Genomic DNA, 27,134 nt, shown 5'->3' on the forward strand with positions numbered 1-27,134 from the left:
GGGAAACAGGGGCAGCGGGGAAGAAGAAGAAAAAGAAAGAAAGAAGAATTTTTTTTTTTTTTTTCTGTAAATTGAATTGAAATTGGAAAATTCGATTTTTGAATACCAAAACTGGAAATGAAAAAAAAAAAAAAAAAAATTTTTTTAACCCATGGTTTGGGTCGTCAAACACCGCGTGGGCACGCCAAGATTAGCCTTCGTCCTCTGACCTCAAGAGACACAAACACCGCGTGGGCACGCCAAGATTGCACTTCCTGCCACTGTGGAGAAAAACATGAAGACCGATTACTACTCAATCGAGAAACGAAAAACGAAAGAAATGAACAACGAAAAATAATAAAATCAATATTTGGGTTGCCTCCCAAAAAGCGCCTTTCTTTAATGTCTTTGGCTAGACATGCTATGATTGTTCATGGAGGATAAAATCTTGTGGCTCGCTTCAATGGTTCATCTTCAATGTGATCCTGGTAACCCTCATAGATGGAGTAATCCTTGAGCACACGAATTGCGGGCTTCCATGGACTAGTAAATGGTGCTAAACAAGTCAACGATAATTTGCATTCTCCATTCACTCCTCCATCACATGCATTCTTCGGTTCAAGATATTTTTCCATTGCCACTCTTAATTTATTCCTGTCATGAAATTTCAAATTTTCTGGTATAATAAAATCAATTTCAGTAACAGGAATTGAAGAATAGGAGTCAGGAAAATATTGATTAAGGAGTGGAGAGATGTCACCGCATTTGGAGATTGTTCATTGGATTCATTCACTTGAATGGGTTGCGGTTGGGATTCCATTTCTTCCTTTTCGGCTTCTTTTTCAACTGCATCTGTAGATTTTTCATTTTGACACTCTTGCATCTCCTCATCACTAGTCAAGCAAATTGCACTCTCATTTTCTTCAAAATCAACAATGATTTCCGAGGACAATTCTTCCATTTGAGAAGCCAATCGATTCATTCTGGATATCAATAGATATAGTTGATCTGCCAGATAACTCATTGGATCCTTCATCATCTCATTCCTTATTTGTGTCTCCTGTTGGAATCGGTATGTATTAATAAATAATTCACCCAATTCCTGAAAAGACATACCTGACAAGGACGATGGTTGTTGAGACTCTTGCTGTTGAAAATCCATTGGCCCGGTCGCATAATCAAAATTGGAATTATCCCACCATCCTTGATCATACCCGTTTGTATAAGGGTCATACTGCATTTGATATTGGGGTGGAAAATCTCCAAAAGTATCAATTGGAGCACTTAGATTATCTTGAAATGCGGGGCATGTGTCAGTTGAATAACCTGAGTCAAAATAAGTTCCACAATTTGCACTATCCCATTGATCATTAGGAAACACGTGAGTCTCATAACCCCATTCAGGAACAAAGTCCAGTCTATTATCAAAATATGGAATGTTAGCAGCCATAAAAAAAAATAAATAAATTGAAAATGAAAACAAGGTGAACTAAAAAAAGAAACAAATTAATCTGACACCAGTCCCCGGCAACGGCGCCAAAAATTGACAGGTGCCGAACCTGTGCAATAATAAATACCTACTCGAGAAAAATACAGATTTTGTATATAGCGGTGAGTAGGGTCGAATCCACAGGGACTGGGGATAATTCGTTTCTTCTAGAGTCCAAAGTATGGGGGGTTTTGGATTAAATGCTAACTAAATAAATTAACTGCAGAAAATAATTAATTAAAAGAAAATAACTAAGAGAAACTCTAGCCAAGGATACACTTCAGAAATGGTTCATGCAACTGATCATTGATGCAGAAATAATTCCAACATTTAGTAATAGATTAGTTATAGTTGTCATGCACGCGATAAACAACCAACCCTTCCTTAATTTCTCGATAGCTAAGGTACGACCATTAGCTATTTCTCTAACCCAAAAATAACCCTAGGTACGACCGTAGGATTTAATTTCTAGATTGCATTAAGAATTAGAAAGGCCCAATCCTAACTAACAAACACGCTACGAGGGTTTGTTTAAGTTAGATCGTATATTCCCCTGACATAAACCCAATTACGCCAGTTGCTACTGAGATAGAGATAACGAACAATTACGGATTCAATCACCCCTATTTAGCAAAATAGCCTATATGAATAATTAAATATTGCGCATCTATTCAATCACTCACATGAGCTATAGCAATTAAAAGCAGGAAACATATAAATATCAATAAATTAAGGAAACAATTAAAATAAATTAGATCTCACAGTAATTGTTGAACCAAATCTTCAGTTGTCCCCTTGACTAGAATTGAGAGGTTAGTCCTCCATTAATGGAGAACAACCATGCGAAAGAATAAAACTAAACTATGCTAAGAGCTAAGCTAAAACTATTGAATGATCCCCCTTCTCTGTACGTTTTGCCTCCTTTTTAAAGCCAACAATGACTCAAGTTATCTAGTGGTCCCCACGGATTAGAAGTCAAGGAGCAAAAGAATTGGAGCCCTGCCGAATTGCTTGTTTCCTATTGCCAGTAGAGCTCTAATCTCCTAATCAGCAAGCAAATGCAGTCTGTCTCTTCCTCTCCTTGTGGGCCCTCTTCCTCTCCTTGTGGGCCAGGTCGATGGAGCCTTCTTGAAGTCTCCCACTTATGGAGCAAGTCCCTACTTTTTGGTAGTTTTCTGCTTCATTCCTGAAATTAAGTCCAGATACCAAATATGAGTAAATATTAACAATTAAGCAATATTTGGTAAGGATAAAAAGGGAGATTAATAATAAAATAACCAACAATTAACACCCTATCAATTCCCCCCACACCTGAATCATGCTTGCCCTCAAGCATGGGAACAGCAATTGAACACCAAAATTTGACAATGGCTACTGCTCCAACTACCGTATTGCCAAGATGCCCAAGAAAAATAAATATCAAACATCACAGGTCAATATCCAAGAAAAATCAACCCGGTTAGCCTCTAAACCACCAACTTCTCCAATTTAAAGCAAACTAATCTAAGAAAAAGGAATGGTTGCTCACATTTATCAGCAAATGGTCCAACTATTAACCAAAATCTCGACATTAAGATCACAAACTGGCAAGCTGACTTATTCACATACTAACACAATCTTTATTTTATTATTTTTTTCTTTTTGTTTTGTTTTTGTTTCTTTTTTTTTTTTTTTTTTTTTTTTTGAGTAACAAAAGACTTAGTCTATAGCCCTTAGAGCCTTTTGACGCGAACTCCAACATTTGATAGATGGAGGAGCCCGGTTACTCAGCTCTAATTGCTACGGGACCACGCACTCATAGCAATTACTATCTTTTGACGCGAAAATCAACACTTTAGGTGAAGATCCCCGGTTACTCAATAGTAACTACTAGCGGAGTACAGTCAACTCTTATTTACAACCATATAGCACGATATCTAAAAGCAACACAAGATTAACAGCAGCCAGCCTCAAATTTCCAGACATAGAGAACTAAAATTAATAAATGGACCAATTCACATGAAAAATGCCAACAATCATTCCCTATGCCTAGAAAAGTTAACCAAAAATTGGAAAAGTTAAGCAATTATTGATATTCACCAAAGAGATGTTCCTAAACTCAACCACATCAACTTGATACCTTTTTATTAACAAATTGGGCAATAGTAGAATTAGAGACAACAATCCGGCATCAAAACTTGGTATTCATATGAAACTAATCACTAGAAAGAAAAAGAAAAGAAAATAAATGAAAGATAGGCAAAAACTAACTAAAAATAAAGGAAAAGCCCCTAGAAACTAAAAACAAAAATACTAGCACCACAACGATCCCCCCCCACACCTAATTCACTCATTGCCCTCAATGTGATAAATAAATAGTAATAGCAAGGCGAAGGGCAACGGAACTTCCCTGAAGTCGTCAAAATAGGGGCGGATCGGGCGGGAACTGAGGAGCAAGACCTGCATGGTGCATAGATGCTACCAAATTCTGCGCCATGTGAGGTTCTAGGTGTCCTAGACCTAGAAGATGACCATGGCCTCACCATTGGTTCTAAAGATCACTCCACTTGACAAGAGAGAACAATGGCCAACAAATAATGGAAACAGGAAATTCAAAGCAATAAGAATTGAAAAGCCAACCCCATGAACAAAATGCACAATTCAATCACCCACAGATTAAATCAGACCCCAATACTTATAGCAAATGCAATCAATAAGTACTTAAGGACCCCATGTAGTCAAATTCAGAATTAAGGCCGTCCAAAGTGCAACAACTGCTCCAAAGATGTAGGTACCCCACAATACCAGAACACAGCTCCCAACAATGCACCAAAACAACAAACCGAACAACTAAGAGTGGTGCTAGTGCTAATTAAAATAACAAATTGCACCAATTGGACACGAATTCAGCCAAGATCTCAACAACTGGTTTCAAATTGACAGCCAATGACCCAATTTAAATTCCAGCAACAATCGAACATTATTTGATCAAATTTCAAGAATTTCAAGCAATCACCGCGACCAGTACCACTGGTGCATATACAAGAAGGGATGAAATCAAACGGCCAGCAACAGCAGCAATAACAATGGGTAAAAGATCTCAACCAGTACCACTGGTGAGTCACAGGGAAAAAAATTAAATTCAATAACAAACCCAACCAATCAAAATGCACACTGTAGGCACCCAAGGTTGAGACAAACGTCTCAACAAAGCATCAATTATAGGCACTAAGCAATTAGGGTCCCAACGTAGTCAAGCACAACAACAAGTCAGCCCATCAATTCAATAAATAGCAGAAAACACCCCCACAGATAGCAACAATCAAACTTAATTCTGTCCAAACTGATTCTGCAGAAATTACCCAATGAATTTAATTGCTCGAAACGCCCTCACAGAAAACCAACCCCAAAAATGTGCAGGAGAAACCCCAAATAAATCAGCAGATGATAAATCAAGAAAATTATCCCAATTGCGAATCAATTCTAGCAATTAGTTTCTAGAAATTGCGAAGGGGGAAGGGCAAACAATACCTCCACCTGTCAATTTGGACAGGTGGCGCAGGTGCGGCGAAGAGGAAAATGTAGAGGGGGGGTCGCCTGCGCGGTGGAACTGGAGGCGTCGGCTGCGGCGTCGAGTGGCGATGGTGGCGTGCTGCTACTGCGCCTGGGGGTGCGCGCAAGGAGCTCCGCTGCTGCTAGTGGCGGACGAGATGAAGCTTCAGGCGGCGGCGCGCGTCGGCAAGGTGGAAAAAGGTGCGGTTGGTGAAAGGCAAAAGGCTCGCTGGCTGGGCTGCGCGCTGGTGGAGGCTGGTGGTGACCGCGAGGGGAGGCCGGAGCTGGAGGGAGGCGCTGCGATGCGGGCTGGTGGTTAGCCGCCTGGTTGCGCACGAGGTCGCAGAGCTGGTGGCGGCTGAGCTGGAGCTACTGCAGTGGTGGGAGCGGCCGTGAGGTGGAGCTCAGGGCAGGACAGTGGCGCTGTAGGCCGCGGCGTGCCGGTGGTGCTAATGGCGGTGGAAGCTGAGCTCACGGCGGAAACTGCGCGCGAGGAAGAAGGGGCCGCGGCGCGCTGGTGCGGTGGTCGTGGATGAGAGAGGCGAGCGGCGTACCGGGCGACTGAGCGGCGGACAGCGACAGCGTGCGTAGAAAGATCGGCGGCCGAAAGAAGAAAAGAAGAAAAAGGGAAACAGGGGCAGCGGGGAAGAAGAAGAAAAAGAAAGAAAGAAGAATTTTTTTTTTTTTTTTTCTGTAAATTGAATTGAAATTGGAAAATTCGATTTTTGAATACCAAAACTGGAAATGAAAAAAAAAAAAAAAAAAAAATTTTTTTAACCCATGGTTTGGGTCGTCAAACACCGCGTGGGCACGCCAAGATTAGCCTTCGTCCTCTGACCTCAAGAGACACAAACACCGCGTGGGCACGCCAAGATTGCACTTCCTGCCACTGTGGAGAAAAACATGAAGACCGATTACTACTCAATCGAGAAACGAAAAACGAAAGAAATGAACAACGAAAAATAATAAAATCAATATTTGGGTTGCCTCCCAAAAAGCGCCTTTCTTTAATGTCTTTGGCTAGACATGCTATGATTGTTCATGGAGGATAAAATCTTGTGGCTCGCTTCAATGGTTCATCTTCAATGTGATCCTGGTAACCCTCATAGATGGAGTAATCCTTGAGCACACGAATTGCGGGCTTCCATGGACTAGTAAATGGTGCTAAACAAGTCAACGATAATTTGCATTCTCCATTCACTCCTCCATCACATGCATTCTTCGGTTCAAGATATTTTTCCATTGCCACTCTTAATTTATTCCTGTCATGAAATTTCAAATTTTCTGGTATAATAAAATCAATTTCAGTAACAGGAATTGAAGAATAGGAGTCAGGAAAATATTGATTAAGGAGTGGAGAGATGTCACCGCATTTGGAGATTGTTCATTGGATTCATTCACTTGAATGGGTTGCGGTTGGGATTCCATTTCTTCCTTTTCGGCTTCTTTTTCAACTGCATCTGTAGATTTTTCATTTTGACACTCTTGCATCTCCTCATCACTAGTCAAGCAAATTGCACTCTCATTTTCTTCAAAATCAACAATGATTTCCGAGGACAATTCTTCCATTTGAGAAGCCAATCGATTCATTTTGGATATCAATAGACATAGTTGATCTGCCAGATAACTCATTGGATCCTTCATCATCTCATTCCTCATTTGTGTCTCCTGTTGGAATCGGTATGTATTAATAAATAATTCACCCAATTCCTGAAAAGACATACCTGACAAGGACGATGGTTGTTGAGACTCTTGCTGTTGAAAATCCATTGGCCCGGTCGCATAATCAAAATTGGAATTATCCCACCATCCTTGATCATACCCGTTTGTATAAGGGTCATACTGCATTTGATATTGGGGTGGAAAATCTCCAAAAGTATCAATTGGAGCACTTAGATTATCTTGAAATGCGGGGCATGTGTCAGTTGAATAACCTGAGTCAAAATAAGTTCCACAATTTGCACTATCCCATTGATCATTAGGAAACACGTGAGTCTCATAACCCCATTCAGGAACAAAGTCCAGTCTATTATCAAAATATGGAATGTTAGCAGCCATAAAAAAAAATAAATAAATTGAAAATGAAAACAAGGTGAACTAAAAAAAGAAACAAATTAATCTGACACCAGTCCCCGGCAACGGCGCCAAAAATTGACAGGTGCCGAACCTGTGCAATAATAAATACCTACTCGAGAAAAATACAGATTTTGTATATAGCGGTGAGTAGGGTCGAATCCACAGGGACTGGGGATAATTCGTTTCTTCTAGAGTCCAAAGTATGGGGGGTTTTGGATTAAATGCTAACTAAATAAATTAACTGCAGAAAATAATTAATTAAAAGAAAATAACTAAGAGAAACTCTAGCCAAGGATACACTTCAGAAATGGTTCATGCAACTGATCATTGATGCAGAAATAATTCCAACATTTAGTAATAGATTAGTTATAGTTGTCATGCACGCGATAAACAACCAACCCTTCCTTAATTTCTCGATAGCTAAGGTACGACCATTAGCTATTTCTCTAACCCAAAAATAACCCTAAGTACGACCGTAGGATTTAATTTCTAGATTGCATTAAGAATTAGAAAGGCCCAATCCTAACTAACAAACACGCTACGAGGGTTTGTTTAAGTTAGATCGTATATTCCCCTGACATAAACCCAATTACGCCAGTTGCTACTGAGATAGAGATAACGAACAATTACGGATTCAATCACCCCTATTTAGCAAAATAGCCTATATGAATAATTAAATATTGCGCATCTATTCAATCACTCACATGAGCTATAGCAATTAAAAGCAGGAAACATATAAATATCAATAAATTAAGGAAACAATTAAAATAAATTAGATCTCACAGTAATTGTTGAACCAAATCTTCAGTTGTCCCCTTGACTAGAATTGAGAGGTTAGTCCTCCATTAATGGAGAACAACCATGCGAAAGAATAAAACTAAACTATGCTAAGAGCTAAGCTAAAACTATTGAATGATCCCCCTTCTCTGTACGTTTTGCCTCCTTTTTAAAGCCAACAATGACTCAAGTTATCTAGTGGTCCCCACGGATTAGAAGTCAAGGAGCAAAAGAATTGGAGCCCTGCCGAATTGCTTGTTTCCTATTGCCAGTAGAGCTCTAATCTCCTAATCAGCAAGCAAATGCAGTCTGTCTCTTCCTCTCCTTGTGGGCCCTCTTCCTCTCCTTGTGGGCCAGGTCGATGGAGCCTTCTTGAAGTCTCCCACTTATGGAGCAAGTCCCTACTTTTTGGTAGTTTTCTGCTTCATTCCTGAAATTAAGTCCAGATACCAAATATGAGTAAATATTAACAATTAAGCAATATTTGGTAAGGATAAAAAGGGAGATTAATAATAAAATAACCAACAATTAACACCCTATCACTCCTGCTGATACATTAGGGAGACACCGCAGGTCTACAGGAACCATCTTATAGACAGTGCACGACTCTTCAATATCAGATGCCACCACATTTTTGCCCACCACAACATAGCTGTAATAATTGGACGGAGCTTTCATTTTTGCAAAATGACTTGCAGTGATATTACAAGAAGCAGTGTCTACATAAAGAGGAGGATATTGCGATTTCACCAGATTTTTACAGCTCACAAAGACCAACCAACCAGTATCAGGTTCAATCTCCACAGAAAAGTTGTATGGAATTTGATAGTAGTAGTCGCCTGGACTCAATGTGTAGACTGGCAGAGTAGAACAGTTGTTCTTTTGCACTCCGGGATCAAATATACGAAGTGTCTGTTTCTCATAATCAATACTGTTCAACTCCACGGAAAAGTTATACTGCTGTATCCCCGCATCGGAACCAACAGTCAGGGATAGAACAGTGCGATTATTTTCACAAGAGAATTCAACAACACGACGTTCAGGGTACACATCGGGATCATCACCTCTAAATTGAAACGGGCACTTTAAATTGATGTCGGTGCCCCGGCAAGTGGATGGGCTATGGTCACAGCTGGTGTCTGTCGAATTGAATAAATAAGGAACATGTACTTGACAATGGTCATATATAAAATAATAAAATGAGAACCCGGACACCAAGAAGTAAATCAAGAATAGGGACAACAAAACTACCAAAATCTGAAGTTGGAGCATACTTGTTAAACATTGGCTGACTGAATTTTTTTTTTAAAAAAAAATAATAAGAAGAAGAAGAAGAAGCCGGATATATGTAGCAAACGGAGAAGGGGCTCGGATATATGTAGGAAACGGAGAAGGGGCTCTTTAGGTTGGTAAAGACTAAAGAGAGTAGGATCTAGGGTCTCCAATCCAATAGGAATGTAAGCCAAAATTACTTTATTAATTTTCTCCTTTGGATACAGCCATTATTACTACAGAGTTATATTGCTATGGCTTAACTCCTACTCATTTTGGGTTCGGCGTGACTTTAAACAAAAAAAAAAAAGGTAAAATCAATTTTCTTCTTTATAAGATAATATATAATTCCAATGCAATAAATAAGCATTATAGCTAATATACACTTGGCGAGATAAACACTAAAGTGAAGGCATTTGAAGACAATCAAGGGTTTGTTCTTGAGGGGGGAGGGATGGGTTGGGTAATACGAGAGGAGAGAGTGTAAGTAAGAGATCTAGAATTCGAGACCTCTCACTCAAGGTTTGTAAAATCGGGATCCTACGTAGGATCGATTTTAGTTTCACAGGATCGGATCGTAGGATCGGATCGTAGAATCGTAAGATCCTACCAAAAGTTCCTAATTGCAATTAAAGGTTGCAATTCTTTGATAAATTACAAATATGCCACAAATATTTTCATTTACTTGCAAAATGGAGCTTCATATTTCACAAATTTACAAAAAAATGGTAGGATCGTACGATCCTACGATTCTACGATCCTACACGATCCTACCGATTCTGCTACGATTCTATGCGATCCTACAGAGATGAATATGATTTGCGACTCTGAATACGATCCGGATCGATTTTGGTTATCCGGATCGTAGGATCGTACAATCCTACGATCCGGATCGCGATTTTGACAACTATGCTCTCACTCATAGTTTAAAAAAAAGTTTGTTCTTTAATCAATTATTTCAATGGATTGTAATTCCTAATTTTTGTATAATATTCAATATTTTTGATATTTTGATTTCCTTGTGCATCTAGATTTTAAATTTTTTTTAGTAGTCAAAAAATGCAAAATATATAATCTACCAAAGAGTAGTTTTAACTAATTATGATTATTCCATATAAGCACTTTCTATATTCAGATTTTGCAAAATTTTATAACAAATGAGAATAAGTTCTAAGTTATTTTTTTTCTAGTAGAGAAAGAGTGTGATTTAAGGAGCGGAGAGAGGTAGAAGGATTTAAACTCAAAATCTCTAGTTAACTAATATTAATATCTCAAGATCACTCTACTCTATAAGTTTAATAAGGTTGAGAAGTTTTGTTTAATAATCCACGGCATCCCATGAAGCATAATTTTTGGAGCATTTGGGTCCAATGGAGGAAACTGCCAACCCGATTATGGGTTAACGATGCTAATTAGTTCGTTTGGAATATCAAGATCAGATTTACAGAAGGCGTCATTTTCTTCTTTAATTTTGGGGCCTCTAAATTGGAGCGGTCTGTGGAGATAGTTTCATTTTTCAATAATAGACTAGTAAAAAAATTCCACATACATCATTTTTTGAGTATCGGGGAAATTAATAGCTGAATGACTTAAATTTAAATCTCGACTTGAATATTGAGAGAATCAAATGTTCTTTATCATTTTGCGGTCTACTCTTCATCTTTATGTTGATATTGTTTTGTAGAGATTTTTTCCGTGGATAAAACAAGAACCCTAATAATGAGAAGGTTGGATATCATTTAGCACGATTTGCTTGACAAAACTTAAAGGAAAATTTCACAGAATTTTAGAAAAAATTTGACAGTTTTTGTACAAATGAATTAAACAATGCGCAATTGTCTCTTTGAAACCCCAAGTGCATTGAAAATATGCTGATCTAATAAAGCCAAATGAATATCCTCAATTATCATGTCTAAACTAGATAGAAGGTTCATTCTTCTTTGTCAGCTGCAATTGATAGTAACACGAAAATCAAGTCTAATAAATGAAAAAAAAAAAAAAAAACTCTAGACCTAGATGTGGTCTTTCACGATTCACATTAACCATCCATTCTAGAAATTTTTTCCCTCATTCCTTGAGGGAGTCCAATCTAAGCTTTTGTTTTTTCTTTTTCGTTTTTAGACTTCAGTACCTACCAAAGTCGTTTTTGACGAATTTTTTCTTATTTTTTATAGGGATGAAATGGTTTTTTAGTTTTTCTTGAGCAATGAATTCTTTTTTAATTCTGTATTATTTATCCGTCTACTACTTTTGTTATTATTATTATTAGTCTGTGAGTATGTGTCTAAATATACATGTTTTCCTAGGAACTGTCCGCTACAGAAAAAGTCTTTTTCCTTTTGCCTCGTTCCCTCCTAAATTTCTAAGATTAAAAGATTAAGAAACTTTAAAATTCAGAAAATTATTTCACTATTAAGTCAATTACTGCTACTTCAAAATATTGTTGTACCAGATGTATGTGGCAAATGTTGCCGACAAAATCATCCGAGCTGAACCCGGACAACAAAAAGTAAAGGGTAAATTACATTTTACCCCCTGTGGTTTAGCATTTTTTTACATAACCTCCTTATGGTTTCAAAAGTTATATATAATCCCCTCATGATTCGGATTAAAGTGTCAAAGTGACAGAAATAGACACTCGTAACGGAACTTCTAAAAATGTCGAAATTACCTTTATAAATACATGACACATTAACCCCGTATGATTTTTATATTTTACCATATAACCCCCTTATGATTTAATACTCTACCATATAACCCCCTTATGATTTTTAAAATATACGCATAACCCCCCTTGGTTAATAAATAATTTTCAACTTTACATAAGGATAATTTTGACATTTTAGGTGACTCCGTTACGAATGATCATTCCCGTTACTTTGACACTTTAATTCAAACCATAAGGGGATTATGTACAGTTTTTGAAACCATAGGGGAGTTATGTAAAAAAAAAAACCCTAAACTACAAGGGAGAAAAGTGGAATATGCCCAAAAGTAAATTAAGGCAAGGGAGACTTTTTGAGTACAGCATTTGACAATTGGTCCTAAACTAAGCTATTGAGAATTCGGAGGGAGCTAAACTAGCTTTAAAAATGTTTCAGGAAATCCTGATACAGGAAATGCAAGCAAGGGAAAGTAAAACTACCAAAATCTGCACTTGTAACATATTAATGACCACTGAGTAATTGATTAAGTGTGCAGATACTAAAATCCGCAGTTCTGTTTTTGAGTGAAGTCTTGTGACTTTGTACTTGGACGGTTTAGTTCATGATCAGCAGCATGTGGTCCTGAAGAGAGGAAGACTCTCTCTTTTTTTTTTTTTTCCTTTTACTTTTGAGGTGGACCTACGTAGACTTCTAAAGTCGTTGGTCTTTGTACTAAAGTCGTCGTTGTTTTGCTTGTTAGCCCCAGTTGATGGTACACGAAACTTTAAGAGCATTTTCCATATCGGATAGAAGTATGGATGCTGAGCAAGCTTTCATTGTCATCTACAGATATCACATAGTAAATATGTCAAATTAGCGTTTTGATACAGGCATTAATTAGTCAAGTCGTTCTTACTTCTATCAGTTTTGGGGTCCAACTATAAGGGGCAGAAACATGCAGCTAGGACCTACTTAGCAATTCTGCTCCACAAAACAGTAGTATTCTAAGGGTGCATTTATTCTTCTCTTTTTTTTCTTTCTTTTTCCACACAGAGATGGCCAACCAAGTTGAATGTAGACATGGAATCTCTTTTGATTTATTAATGAAACAAATTCAGTCAGATTTTGTTGTATTTGCATTTCCAAGCAATTTCATACTGGGCTCCATATCCATTGATACTTAGGACGAAGATGCATTTATTTTATTATACATGAAAATTCTACTGAGTGATGGAAAACGTAGCTGGGGTAATTCACTAAAATGTACTTGTGGCTAATACTCTAACCACTCTTTACCAGTAAAACTAGTGCTAATATAATGAGTATTGGTGTACAATAATTGTATTGTATAATGAAAATTCTAGACATGTATTGTATCATTTTGTTACAGCATAACTAACACTTTCCTCTAATTCTTTAGACCTTTTTCTTCTTTTTCCATAACAAAGTCACAAGTTACAGATAACTTAGAGTAGTTAGCAATTACCACTTTGTAACTAATTGCGATTTATGACTTTTGCATCTTCCAATTCCCATTTTTCACGTTTTTCTTTCTTTTTAATTTTTTTCCCTCTTTTAACTTTTAGAGGCTTGAAATTCTATTGACCCGTAGGATCGAGATATATATTGTTTATTGGGATCCACTCATAATATGATGGACATTGATACCTGATTATCCACTCATTGAATTCTGAGGCAACCATTTGTATGCTGATTAATTCTGCACTTGTTGCAGATTTGATCTCATGATTAATAAAATTATTCTATTTTATTATTTAAAAAATTCTGAGGGAAGCAAATCCCGATTTGAATACTGAGTCCTTCATTGTTCTTATTATTTTCCAATTTACTCCTCCTGTTGTTAATGTTGCAGAATAGTCTTTTTCCTTGTGAGCCCCAGTTGACGGCAACATGAAAATCAAGTCGAGTAAATCCAAAAAATTTTAAAAGAGAAAAAATCTCAACACTTTTTTTTTTTTTTATAATAGGAAAAATCGCAAGACTTAGATGGTCTTTCACAATTCGCACGACAAATGTCTTATTCAAGAATGGGTCCGCCTTATCTGAAGTAAAGAAGAATAATATTGGCATAGTAAAGAAGAATTTCTCTATAGCAATTAACGAACTCTGAATACATACTCTTCCCCAAATTCTTACAGGCCCAATCTAAACTGCTTTCCTTCCTTCAGGGAAACTCTTTATCCTTTTTTGCCTTTTTATCTTTTGAGGTAGTCCTATGTAGACTTTTTATCTTCAGTCTTTGTACTAAATTCATTAATTTTTAAAAAAAATTTTAATGTAAGTGGGAGGTTTCAAACTCAAAACTTCTCCTTTCGAGAACTCATACTTAAACTTCCTCTCTCTATACCATCCAATTTATCCCTTCTCCTAAATTCATTGTTGTTCTGCTTGTTAGCCTCAATTGATGGTAAGACCAAACTTTACAAGAGCAGTTTGCTACCTAAAAACTCTTTTTTTTTCTTTTACCTCCTTCCCTCTTAATTGCTCATAAGTATAGACTCGTACTGATAACGTGTTATAAAACTAATACTAATCTACAATTGGTTGGTTGGCAGTGCTTTGTACTGATTGAATATCGAACTATAAACTAATAGAACAATATAAAGAAATTGTAAACTAATAGAACAATATAGAGAAGTTGTAACAGTAAACAAGAAATAAGAACTATTCTTCCATTTACTCAAAATGAACTTGAATTCTCTGTCACTTTGATAGAAAGGGGGGATTAATCCTTATTAATAGGGGAATTTAAAGTATATTGACTAATTTTTTCAAGATAGTGATAAGATCTTCTCGTAACACGTGCAAATTTTATTACCTTAAAAGTCGTGATAGAGTTATCGAAAATTGTGCAAGTTTTAGTAACTCAAAAGTCGTTGTGTTAGTTTTATTACCTCGAAAATTGTAAAAAATTTGTCATCATTTAGGAGACGAGATAAATGTAAGAAACAAAAATAATATTTAATTATTTCATAAAATTAAAAATAAAAGTTATCAATTTTCTCCAGTGGGCCAGAAACATGTAGTTAGGGCTTACTTAGCAATTCTGCTCCACAAAAACATGGTACTAGGCCAAGAGATCTCAATATCTTATGCTGTTTTTATTCCTCGTTTTTACAATTCTATTCTTCTCTTTTTTCTTTTCTTTCTTTTTCCACACACAGACTGTCAATATCTTATCCTGTTTTTATTCCTAGATTCTACAATTCTGTTCTTCTCTTTTTTTTCTCTTTCTTTTTCCACACGGAGACGGCCAACCAAGTTGAATGTAGACATTGAATCTTTCTTAATTTATTGACAGAAGGAAATTCTTATAAGACAATTTCAGTTGGACTTCGTAGTATTTCATTTCCAAGCAATTTCATACTGGGCTCCATAGCCATTGATATTTAAGATGAAGATGCATTTATTATATGGGAAAATTCTACAGTTGGAAAACGTAGTTGGGGTAATTCACAACAATATACTTGTATCTAACACTCTGATAACTGTTTACCAGTAAAACCAACAGTCAATTGCTCAGATGACTTTACAGGAAGATTTTAGATGTATTAAACTAGTGCTAACATAGTGAGTATTGGTGCACAAGAAGTTACATGTTACAGATAACTTTGTTAGCAATTACCACTTGTAACTAATTGTGGCTTATAATTTTCAAAAGAAGAAGAAGAAAAAAAGAATCAACTGCATAATTATGTAGAGCTTGACATGCTAAAATCAACTAATTGTGTCATTGATTAAAAAAGTATTTTAGTTCCACACTTCCATTGGAATAAAAATGCCAACCATATATTGGCTATTTCTGATATATTACTTGGCTACAGAGTTGCACAGTTGTTCTGTTGATTCTTCAGTCTTCAGAACATTTAAGCATTTCTAAAGTTTCTATCTTTGAAGGACGATCATCTAAGCTCATTTGGATGCACCACAGTACTATCAAAACTAATTTCCTCGCAATTCCATTTTCATCTTCAGTCATATGATTAAGTGAAGGAGATAGGTTCCATCATAAAGTGATCCTTTTATTATTATTGATCTCTGGGTCCAGGATTGATCACTAAATTGACCTAGATTTTTTTTTTTTTTTGGAGTGTTGACTTGAAATCCTCTTTCAATCAACTTGTAGAATACCAACAAGTATACTTTTCTTGTTGGGCTCCATTGATGGTAGTATTGATTGGTAATGCATTTAAACGATGAAGAAAGACACTTAGAAAAGAAAGAAGCATTTATTCTTGGCTTCTGTATGTTTATTGATATTGGCCATACTAATTTGACGAGTGAACTGGTGAGTTAAGAAGAGGGTGCAGAGATTCCTGTTTAAGTTTTGGACAAATTCCTTCTTCAAAATTAATAATAATTCAACACTACTACAAATCTAAAAATGATTTAACACTTAGAACCAGATAATCTTTATGGTTCATGGGACTTTTGCTTCGCCCAACACATTAGAAAACACCTCGTCCAATACCTTTGTCTTTTAAAACACTGCACAGCAACAAGAGTTGCAACACTTTTTTGCGTCGAGTTAAAAAAGTAGCTAAGCCAAGAGATAACAAAACTGCCAATATCTGCACCAGGAACGTAATGACTAGTGAGCCAATAAGTTAAAAAAAAAAAGAAGGCATAGGAGAAGAGGACTCCGAATTGTGTTTTTGAACAAGATTCTTGATTTATTTCATGATCAGCAAAAAAAAAAGAAAAAAGAAAATACCACCAATGCCTACAGGCCTATAGCTGCATTTATGAGTCAAATAAGAAGTCATCAAGATTGGCACAAGCCAGTGGTACTCACGGCTTAGAAGTATTCTATTTGTTTTATTTATTGGCAAGCAACAAATTTTCAAGATCCACTAGTGAAATTAATGGACGCTACAACTTTATTTGGAGCACTTTCATTAATTAAAAATCAACTGCTAGATTTATTAAGTAGTTATTCAAGTAGTTAGTCTAGACTGTAATAAAATTATTCATAAGTGATAGAGTCTATTATTGACTACTACGGTTAAGGTACTTAGCCAATTAAATTTGCAATCAACAATAGATGATTGAAAGCTATTAGCTGGTATTAGGATGATATTATTTTTTATTTGCCATAGCATTAGGACTGTCAATAAAGTCGAATTGATTTGTCCCACCCAAATTAGGGCTCAGCTTAATAAGAGATCAAGTAGGGTTCAATTTTTGGGTCTAATAATGATGCTGAATTTTAAAGTGAGTTGTTGATCTTAGGCAATCCAACTATCCAAGTCCAGCCATATCATAGCTGGGCGGGTTAAGCAATCTAAAAGTTTTCAAAGTGAGCCAAATTTAGGCTATGAAAGGCTTAGCCATATCTAGTCTCGGCCCACTTTGATATGTTCAATATTTTGTTGATGTATACATTTCTTTATCTAAATCCTATAGTAATGTGTATATCTGTAGGATGTAAGGTAACACTGAAAGAACATAAAAATATCAATATAAATGTAGATTATTTTTGCTGAAATGCACAATTTTATAATCTAATTTGCAAGTCATATAAAATTCAACTTAATATAGCCGGAGAAGGGAGTGTAAGTGAGAGGTTTCGAGTTCGAGACCTCCCACTTACAATTAACCAAAAAAAAAACCTAATCTTGTCAATTATAATAAAAAATTTTAATTAAAGCTTTTCATTTAATGATTATTTTACATCTATTATTAGAACAATTAGAGTAACTACAATATTTTCTCATTGCATCATTGAAATTATGAGAGATTGCTTGTCAAATCCATAAAATTAATGTAAAGATTGTACAGCATAAGTGAACTTGGGCTATCCCAAATTCATCAAGTTGATGAAAAGGAAAGACACGTTCCGAAGGAAAATTCCAAGGACAAATAAAAAGGGCTACAAGGCTATGTTAAACTAACAATTTGACCAGTAATAGCAACACCACCGCAAAAAGATCGATCTCATGAATTTGTAGGAAATATTTAGATATATTGCTCATTGTTTAGATAACATAATAGTTTAAGAAAAAAATATGTACTGGAATTAATATAATGAATAAAAATTGGAGTTATATAAAAACTAAGCTATAATATAGATATTTTAATTTTAATAATGATTTAGTGGATAAAAAATAAAAATTTTAGTAAGAAATTTTGAAATATCTAAACAATTTGAAGCTAAACTGTAATTTTTGAAAAGTACAATGACACAAAAATATTATTGAACGATAATGAGGTAACGTTGGAGCTTAAAAGAAAGAATGAGGGTTGGATGGCAAAAAAAGGCAAAAATTAGTAGTACCGGCGGCTAGCTTCATTGTCAAAAATTGTCGGCCGCAACTTTTAAGAGAAATACAAGACCGGAGCGGTTTGGGAAGAACCATTCTGGTTCGACGGTTCATTGGTCCAACTGGACAGTTTAACTGTTTTTTAGAATGATTTTTTAAGCTTCTAAGTTTTAACTTAACCCAACTTGAAAACAATCCAATTGATGGTTCAATGGATTCGACCGGATAGTTCGAGCTTGATTTTAAAACATTGGTTGTGGTGTATTGACAGCCACAGGACCACTGGTGATCTACGTCTTGGTTAGGAGTAAATTTTGAGTGGTGATGATCTTCGGAAAGAGCTCTCAAATAGTAAGATTTTTGTCAAAAAATATATTCAATGAATTAAAAAAACATATTTAGTGAATGCAACTTTTGATGACTAATTGCCTAGAAAACCAAAGAACGCATTTTGTTAATACAACATTTAAAGAAATATTGCATTCAATGAATATTTTTTTACTCTTCCGGAAGAGGTTTGAACACTTTTACCATTTGAAAATTTCTTTTAAACATTCACACTCTTTGACTCTTCTGATTAGTGGGGAGTGAATGTTAATGTGGCGTTGTCCCACATCGGCTTTTGTATAAGGGAATCTTTTCCTTAGTTGCCGATAAATATAGTGGGCCTGTGATGGGGTTAAGTACATCAAAATCAAGAGAGCATTAGTGGGCTATTTGGACCTTTGGGTCATTAAACCTTTTGTTTAGTTAAATATTTTTGGGCTCTCTTGTGTTTTTAGTATTAAATGTTTTGGGTCTAGGGACACTTTCCTAAGGCATCTTTTGTACTCTCTTTTTCATAGTAAAATATTGCTCCTCCTCTGCCCGTGGACGTAGGTCAATTTGACCGAGCCACATAAATTCTTGTGTTCCTGTTTTTACTTATTTCTGCTTTGTTATTTGTCTTTTGGGGTTGCCACAAATTCTTTCGTCAATTTTCTGGGACCAGACCTAACAGTGAATTCACGAATGATGTTGGCTTTTAGAAAGAGTTCCTAAATTGTGAGACTTATTAAAAGAACATATGCTGTGAATAGGCTCCTTAAAAAATGCATTCAGTTAATACAACTTCTGAGGAATAAATGTCTTGAAAAATTAAAGACACATTATGTGAATCAAATTGAGGAGACATTAGATTCAGTCAAAAATCACTCTTTTGGGAGAGGTATCATAACTATCACCTTTTGGAAATTTCGTTTGAAAATTGACATTCTTTAGGAATTTACGGGGTTAGCGGGGCTTGGCAAAATTCCAAGTCTAGATATAGAATTTTAAAAATTGTTTGTTTTTCCCACACTAACATGTCAATGCTCCCCTATTGATCGAGAAAATTGTCGATCACAGGTATTGAATAGTAGAAAATTTTTAATTTTATCCTGATTTTTTATAGAAATTCAATGTCAATAAAGTCAATACTCCAAACGGACCACTTGAATACGATAGCCCCAAAAGTTACAGCGACTTTTTCTAAACCTGATCTTAATAATTAATATTCCAGATTCAACTGTGATATAGGACAGTAGCAATTAGTGCATCTCAATACGAGGGCCCCAAAAGTTACGACATTTTCTAGATTCAACTGTAACATAGGACAAATCTGCATGATCACCTTTGAACCGAAACGGGCACTTTAAACTAGCATCAGTGCCTCTGCAAGAAGATGGGCTATGGTCACAGCCGGTGTGTTTGGAATTGAAGGTATGATAATCATTTGCGTAACAGGCTATCGACAATGGTATCAAATCTGAATCCGGATACCAAAAAGTAAATCAAGATTAGGGACAGCAAAACTACCAAACTCTGAACTTGCAACATGCTATTAATGATTGACTAAAAATAGCCGGATGTTCAGAGGAGAAGGTGCTGCTTGGTAAGGTTTTAGAGCAAATGAATGCACTCTAACTAGTAAATTTTAACCTCCTTTCCCGGTAACGGTTTATGGGAATCCAATCTATACTTGACTACTAGAGTTGTTTATTAAGAAAAACTTTGTCATTAACCTCAATTGACTTTTGACAAGCCACGCAATTTAAACTTTTCATTCTTTCATTTTCTTTTTTCATTCTTTGTTAAGGGAGTCCAATCTAAACTTCTGTTATGTGGAAGGCATTGCAATCTAGACTTTAGCACTTACTTGGTAGTTATTATCATTAATACTTTTGATGACAATTAAAATTTGCAGTTTATGAAAATTAAAAATCTCCTACCCTGCTGGTTCCAGGAGGGAGGAGGGGGGGTTGTGGGGGAATCAGGAAGGGGAGAGGAGGAAGAGGGAGGGATGGAGGAGGAAGAAAGTGGGAGGAGAAGAGAGAGATGGGGGGAATCGGCACCGCCGGGGAGAGTTGGGTGTTGCAGTGGGGAGGGAGGAAGGAAGGGAGAGGGAGGGAAAAAGAAAAGGAAAAGGAAAAGGAAAAAGAAAACAAAAAGGAAAAGGAAAAGGAAAAGAAAAAGAAAAAAGAAAGTTTGTTTTTTCAACTCTCAAATACACAAAAAATAAAATTTTCTAGCGTAGAACAATAAGTTATAGTAGAATTTTATATAAACATCCAAAAATACACCATCCAAACACACTCTAACATGCTCATATGTCTATCAGGTTTTTCTTATCAAGAGTATAACTAGTTAAGAGTTTGTGGCATTTATAACCGTCTCTAAATAGTGTAAAACCATATCATTATAGGTTATTTGTATAATTTTGTAACAAAGATGCAAAACTTCAGTGTTCATTTTGGAAATACATGCTAGTGGTATTAGAATTACGTGTTGTTACTTGGTTTGAACATTTTAAATTTCATCTTATTGACAAAAATAAGAATAAAATACAAAAAATTAAAAATTAAAACAAAGTAGAAGATGCATAAAGTGTGTCTAGATAGTGTATTATTTAAAATATTATTTGAAATAATTACTATAATATTTTTTATGATGTTGATGTATGTAAGATAAAAACTTGGATGAAAATATTTTTTAAAAAAAATTAGTTGGAAAACGTGTTTATGAGCAAACAAAATAATATTTGAAAAAAAAAGAAGAAATAACTTCCATAGCTATAAGAATGGGAAAGTTTTTAAAAAATCTAAAAAATTAGAATGAGAAAGTTAAGTAGCACCATTTTCTAAAGCAACAGAGTCACAATAGAAGAATTATTACTGCATCCAGAACCCAAAAAAAAATTTAAAGAAAGGATGAAATCCAAGATAGGTTACCAAGTCAAAGCTTCCAAAATCTAAACTTGCAACATACTATTAATGATTGACCGAGTCAATGTTAAAAACTAATGCTGAACTCCTTTCGGACTAAAGAACTAAGTCGACATACTCTTTTTTTTCCCCCTTTTTTGAGGGAACCCAATCTAAACTTGACTACTTGTGTCATTTTTCTTATTTCCAGTATGTTCTTTTTGTTGAAATACACACCATTGTCAATTGAATTTAGCACCGAAGTCGTTGCTATTATTATTATTATTGACAAAATCAAGTTGTTATTTTTTTGGTCAACTCCTTTGTTGTTATTTTTGTATTAAAAAAATAAAATTGTTCCCTTATTACCTCCATTTGTTTTTCCCGGTAAGGTATTCATTTTATTGATATCGCAAAAACAGAGCTTATTATGAGAAGTAGCAAAAGGCCAAACCAGCAACACCGTCCAAAGTACACTAATTGCAAACAACACCCAAGGTCATCAACTAAACAAAGAGAAAACTCACGGTAAGAGTATAAGATCAAAATTAATTCCATGCTATACTTTGTTAGTGTAATCTTCTTCCAAGAAGCTACAACTGCTCTAACCTCAGTGCTGATGGGCTGCTACATGGTAGGAGTAGCTGGAGTAGCTTTTTCTTCCTTAGTGAAAATTCTCTTGTTTCTCTCTTCCCATATATGACAGACACAAGATGCAAGAGACGACCTGACTATTTAATCAAGAAAATTTTTCCTAGCACAATAAAATCTGAGCCAAGACAGTTTAATATTCAAAGCATATGCTCCTCTGTATGCCAAATTCAAATTCTGCACATTTCTCTCCAAATATTTGCAGCATAAGTGTAACATTTAAGACCATGTAACTTCTAACCAAAAAAAAAAAAAAAGACCATGTAACTTTATTTCATGGGTTAATTAGTGAAGGTTATAGAACCTTGGTGGTATATGTGATTAAGTTTAGAAGTTGGGGGACTAATTAATAATTTGGCAAATTTTTATATTGAAAGAATATGAGTTGGACCTCATTTTACTCTCTCTTACCCTTCGTACTATTTCTCTCTAAAATCTCTCTTTAGTCCTTCTCTTGATCAAGGTGAAAGCTTCGCAGATCAAAGAGTTAGAATAAATGAGGTGCTTGGGGTCTTTTTTTTTTTTTTTAATGTAAGTGGGCGGTCTCAAATTCGAGATCTCTTATTTACACTTCCTCTCCAATACTACTTAATCCATCCTTCCTCCCAAGTAGTTAAGGTTTCACTTCTGACTTCTTTAACAGTCTTTTGCCTATTTGTTATTTTGTTGGCTAATTTAGTGGGACTATGTGATGATTTTAGAAATTTTGCGATGAAATGATCAGTTGATGAAATACAATGATTTCATGGTTTGGTTCCTGTCTATGCTTGTTTTATATTTGGAATCTTAATCAAAAGTGAAATGGGAAAATGAGTGAAAATCTTGAAGTTTGGATGAATTCTTATAAGTCGTGTAAGGTGGTGGCTTTGAGTACGTGAGGCCCAGTCCCCACTTCTTCGTTTCCCTGTTTCGGCTTCAAAAATATTTCTTTTGCTCTTATTGGTCCCGGACTGAGTTGTAATTGACATATTGATAATTTACTCTATTATTAAGAGTTAGAAATTAAATTAGGCTTTAGCTGTTATAGGCATGAAAGATGTGTATCACAGGAATTACCTAAGTTAAGTTAGGTATTGATTCATTTTCACTAAGGTAAGTAGTTTTAGCACTCTCTAATGAATAAAATAGTTTTAAATGCCTGTGTTAATATGAAATTCCTCACAGAGTAGAGATACTTATAATTCTTTTGACATGTGAACTAATATGATAAGAATGTATATGAATATTTATGGAATTTAGATGCAACATTTGTTTCGCACTTTGAACTCATGATTTCTTGTTTACTGTCATTAGAACTAATTAGTTCTGTATTTCTGTCTGTCTGATCTATCTAGCGGGAAATGCTGGCCTCACTGCAGGGTAACAAAATGTCACGATCAAAAGGTACTTCGTGAGGGCAACAAGTGCTTAATGTCATTTGTTCCTGAGCTGAGACATTTGTTTTAAGAGTACTACTACGCCTTTCATTTTCAAGCCTAATATGTCACCTCTCTCCCTAAAGCCAAAACTTTTTAAAATGTTGTATTCGTGCAACACATATCAAGAAAGTTTATCGGAACAACTGAAGTTTAGATCCTTTTAGAACGGTTTATCATTACAACACAAGTAGCTTCCTATCCCCAGCAATTCGAGTTTCCTCTCCAAAGCTTAGGCACAATGACTGACTTTTTGTAATCAAATCATATGAACACTGAAACAATGATAGTAGCAATCAATAACAATTAACATATCCATAATTCAAGAGAAGGTGCCAATGGTTGTTACTTAGACCTTGTTTGATAATCTCATTCAGCACTGAAACTTAATGGATTTAGATCTTAACATGTTCAGACGCGTTTATTGAAAAACTGAAGTTTAGATCTTTTCAGAACGGTTTATCATTATGACACAAAGTAGCTCCCTATGGCCAGCAATCCATTTTCCTCTCCCCCCCCCTTGAAAGCAATGACTGACTTTTGTAATCAAATCATATGAACTCAGAGACAATGACAGTAGCAATCAATAACAGTTAACCTATCCATAATTCAAGAGAAGGTGCCAATGGTTGTGCTTAATGTCGTGATGCTTCTTACGTACTTGAATTCTTCAACACGACAAAACCTCAACTTAAATAACTGAACCATCAAGAAGGAGGTACAAGAAGAAATACTAGTTCTCTTCTTCATGATTATTTGAAAAGTATATCAGCTAGACCATGAAGCATTTGCCTCCACTTACTCAAGCAGGCAGTATCTAGGAAATGTCTTATTCTCCACGTTGATGAAAAGGAACGACATGTTTCAAAGGAAAAATCCAAGGATAAGGAAAAATGGCTACAAGGCTATAAACTAACAATTTGACTAGTAGCAGCAACACTATTGGAAAGGATTGATCTTACGAATTTGGAGGAAATATTTAGATATGCTGCTCACTTTTTTAGATAACATAATAGTTTAAGAAAAAAATATGTGTTGGAGCTCAATTGTAGAAATTATTATGTTAAACTCAAAGATTGATGCTGGTATTACTATTACATATGAAGCATATATCAAGGTGCTACCCTTCAGTTTATTGATGCCAAACTGATATTTCAGTTTGCCATGTTATCTGGTACTAGGTGGCATATTTGAGAGTTTGAAAGACAAATCCACTAGACAAAGATTTCACTGAATGCACGCATTCTACTTAGTCATCCATCTGCTCTATTTCTAAAGCAACAGAGCTACATAGGGGTGCCGTTGACTCGTTAGAAGAACTACTATCACTGCTTCTTTGCATGGATATGGGTGAATCTGGAGGGTAAAACGACGGTTTAGGAGGCAACTTTAGGCCACTAGCATCACCTTCAAGCATTTGTAAGGCTTCTCTCATTGAAGGACGATCCTCAGGTGTCATTTGTATGCACCACAAGGCAATCAAAATCAATTTTCTTGTAATTGTCTTTTCTTCTTCAGTTGCATGATCTCCGATTTCCATTTCCTCCACCTGATCGAATTTGTCATAAATCCATGAAGGGAAGTATATTTGACTTGAATGCTCAGCATGCACATCCACATTTCTCCTCCTTCCTGCCACCTCCATTAGTAACATTCCATAGCTGTAAACGTCTGTCTTATGTGAGACCCTTCCAATCTTTTTATAGAACAACTCCGGGGCCATGTAACCTAAAGTTCCTCTCGCAGCAGTAAGAGTTGCAATACTCTTTTGCATCGGGTAGAGTTTTGCAAGTCCAAAGTCCGAAACTTTTGGAACAAAGTTCTCATCGAGTAAGATGTTATGTGGTTTAATATCAAAATGCAGAATTTGCATATCACACCCCTGATGCAAGTATTCAATGCCACGAGCAACCCCCTTTGCAATCTCGTAAACTTGCTTCCAACTCAATGGAGAACCATTTTGACAGTTTGAGAAAATTAACTTATCCAGAGAGCCATTTGGCATGTAATCATACACTAGAGCACGTTTTGAGGCAGTAACACAAAATCCCACTAACCGAACCACGTTCACATGGTGTATTCTTCCAATAGTTGCAACTTCATTGATGAAATCTTGTCCATTAGCTTTTGATTTGTTCAGCATCTTGACAGCAATTGTACCTCCACTGCGCAATTTGCCTTTGTAAACCAAACCATAGCCTCCTTCACCTAGTTTCTCCTCAAAATTTTTTGTCATTGTCTTTATTTCTTTGTATGAGTACCTAATGGGCATGAGGCTGTTGTTTGCTTGTAGGAAATCTTCTATTGTATCATACCTCGATAAATGCCTCCGACGACACCGATAAAAGAGGAAAGCAAACAAGAGGATAATGCCAATGACTTTTATTGCTGCATATAGTAAAACTGAAATAGAAGAACAAAACAATAAGAACAAAACAATGATTGACTGCCTGTTAGTGTATGTCCAATAGACAGAGTTTTCAACTATAAATCAGATGCCTTACCCGAAACTATGCCACTAATATCAAAGTAATCTGCTTATAAAAGAAAAGTTAAAGGATTATAATGGAAATATTGAAATAGAAAGAATCTGATTGATTAAAGAATGGTTTTTCTGTAAATCAAAGAAATCAGATTACTCACATGCATATCCATATGGGCCGAAGACATGTCGGTAGACGAATTCGGAGATTTCTGTCAATATGAGAGCCACATCGCCTAAGTACAAAAGTCAACGTCAATGTCCAATTGGATGCTTGAAAATCAACTTTTATTAATTGCAGCTATTTCACACTCATGTGCGCACAAGTTTCAAATTACCACGACAATTAAAAAGAAAATAGTTTCAAATTACTACGACAATAAATTCAAAGCATGTTTGTTTTGCATGGTTCAAAGTGAAAATTCAATAATTCATATGTTTGCTGGGATCATAACTCAAATAAACTTTGTCTAAAATCCAACTATTCTAATTTGACTGTGTTCCTATATATTTTTGTTTGCTAAAAAAGATTTGCAGCAACAAATAAAGACAAAATAGCAGATACGGTTGTATACATTTACATTATTTTAGTAGTTGCTATTGATTGGGACATCAAGGGTCTGTTTGGTTGGAAGTAAAATATTTTCCGTGGAAGTAATTTTCCATGAAAATCATTTCCCTTTCATCATTTTCAGGTGTTTGGTTAGCTTATTGAAAATATTTTCTTACTTCATTTTTCTGGTGTTTGTTTAACTTTTGAAATATTTTCACTTTTATCTCTATCTTTACTTTCTACACATTATAACTACATACTTCTTCCCATGCAAAATAAGAAAATTTATCTCATTGTTTAATTTTAAAAAATCTTGGAGAAATGTATATATGAATAAAAAATATCTCCTTAAGCAATAAACAAATTGCTGGCCATTTAGTGTCAAATATCAATCACATGCAATGCTTATTGTGACATATATCTTGCACTCTCACTGTTGAAAGTTTCTCTAGAAAAGAATGTCCCTATTATACATAATTAATTACTAGCATAGGATGAGCAGAATGAGATTTTTTTTTTATTTTGAATATACTAGGGGGAGGGTAGGGTTGGGTTGGGTTGGGTTGGGTGGTATGGGGGAGGGAATGTAAGAAAGAGGTCTTGGGTTCGAGTCCTCCTGTTTACACTAAAAAAAAAAAGAACATACTACAAGATGTTTTCAGTAAGTTTGGAACATACTACAGGCAGGATGCATGCATTTCGGAAAACAACTTCAGTAAGTTTGGAAGGGAAGTTGTTTTCCATAAGATGAGTGAAAAT

At 35.6% G+C, this 27,134-nt stretch overlaps 2 protein-coding genes across 3 annotated transcripts; both read right to left on the minus strand.

The window, feature by feature from the left end:
* Positions 1-7,893: 7,893 nt before the first annotated feature.
* Positions 7,894-9,338, minus strand: LOC113775198. Of its 2 annotated transcripts, none has more exons than XM_027319969.1 (2): positions 8,388-9,338; positions 7,894-8,282 (listed from the first exon to the last, which is right to left on the minus strand). In XM_027319969.1, the coding sequence occupies exons 1-2, from the start codon at positions 9,122-9,124 to the stop codon at positions 8,144-8,146; spliced, it is 876 nt and encodes a 291-aa protein (XP_027175770.1). In that variant the 5' UTR covers positions 9,125-9,338; the 3' UTR covers positions 7,894-8,143. The 2 variants fall into 2 exon arrangements, with proteins under 2 accessions (XP_027175770.1, XP_027175771.1); XM_027319970.1 differs by having other exon boundaries at positions 8,379-9,338.
* A 15,037-nt stretch (positions 9,339-24,375) lies between these two features.
* On the minus strand, positions 24,376-25,825 carry LOC113775199 (rust resistance kinase Lr10-like). The gene has a single exon (XM_027319971.1). The coding sequence runs from the start codon at positions 25,610-25,612 to the stop codon at positions 24,590-24,592; it is 1,023 nt and encodes a 340-aa protein (XP_027175772.1). The 5' UTR covers positions 25,613-25,825; the 3' UTR covers positions 24,376-24,589.
* Positions 25,826-27,134: the final 1,309 nt, after the last annotated feature.

This window comes from Coffea eugenioides, chromosome 6 (assembly GCF_003713205.1).
Source record: "Coffea eugenioides isolate CCC68of chromosome 6, Ceug_1.0, whole genome shotgun sequence".
In the NCBI taxonomy this organism is placed as follows: domain Eukaryota; kingdom Viridiplantae; phylum Streptophyta; class Magnoliopsida; order Gentianales; family Rubiaceae; genus Coffea; species Coffea eugenioides.

Excerpts from the sequence above, each read along its gene's own strand:
- LOC113775199 (XM_027319971.1), bottom strand. The coding sequence starts at position 25,612 with ATGCCCATTAGGTACTCATACAAAGAAATAAAGACAATGACAAAAAAT.
- LOC113775198 (XM_027319969.1), bottom strand. The coding sequence starts at position 9,124 with ATGCTCCAACTTCAGATTTTGGTAGTTTTGTTGTCCCTATTCTTGATT. Across the intron at positions 8,283-8,387 it reads GTATCAGCAGGAGTGATAGG|GAATGAAGCAGAAAACTACC; the intron begins GTGTTAATTGTT and ends ACTTAATTTCAG.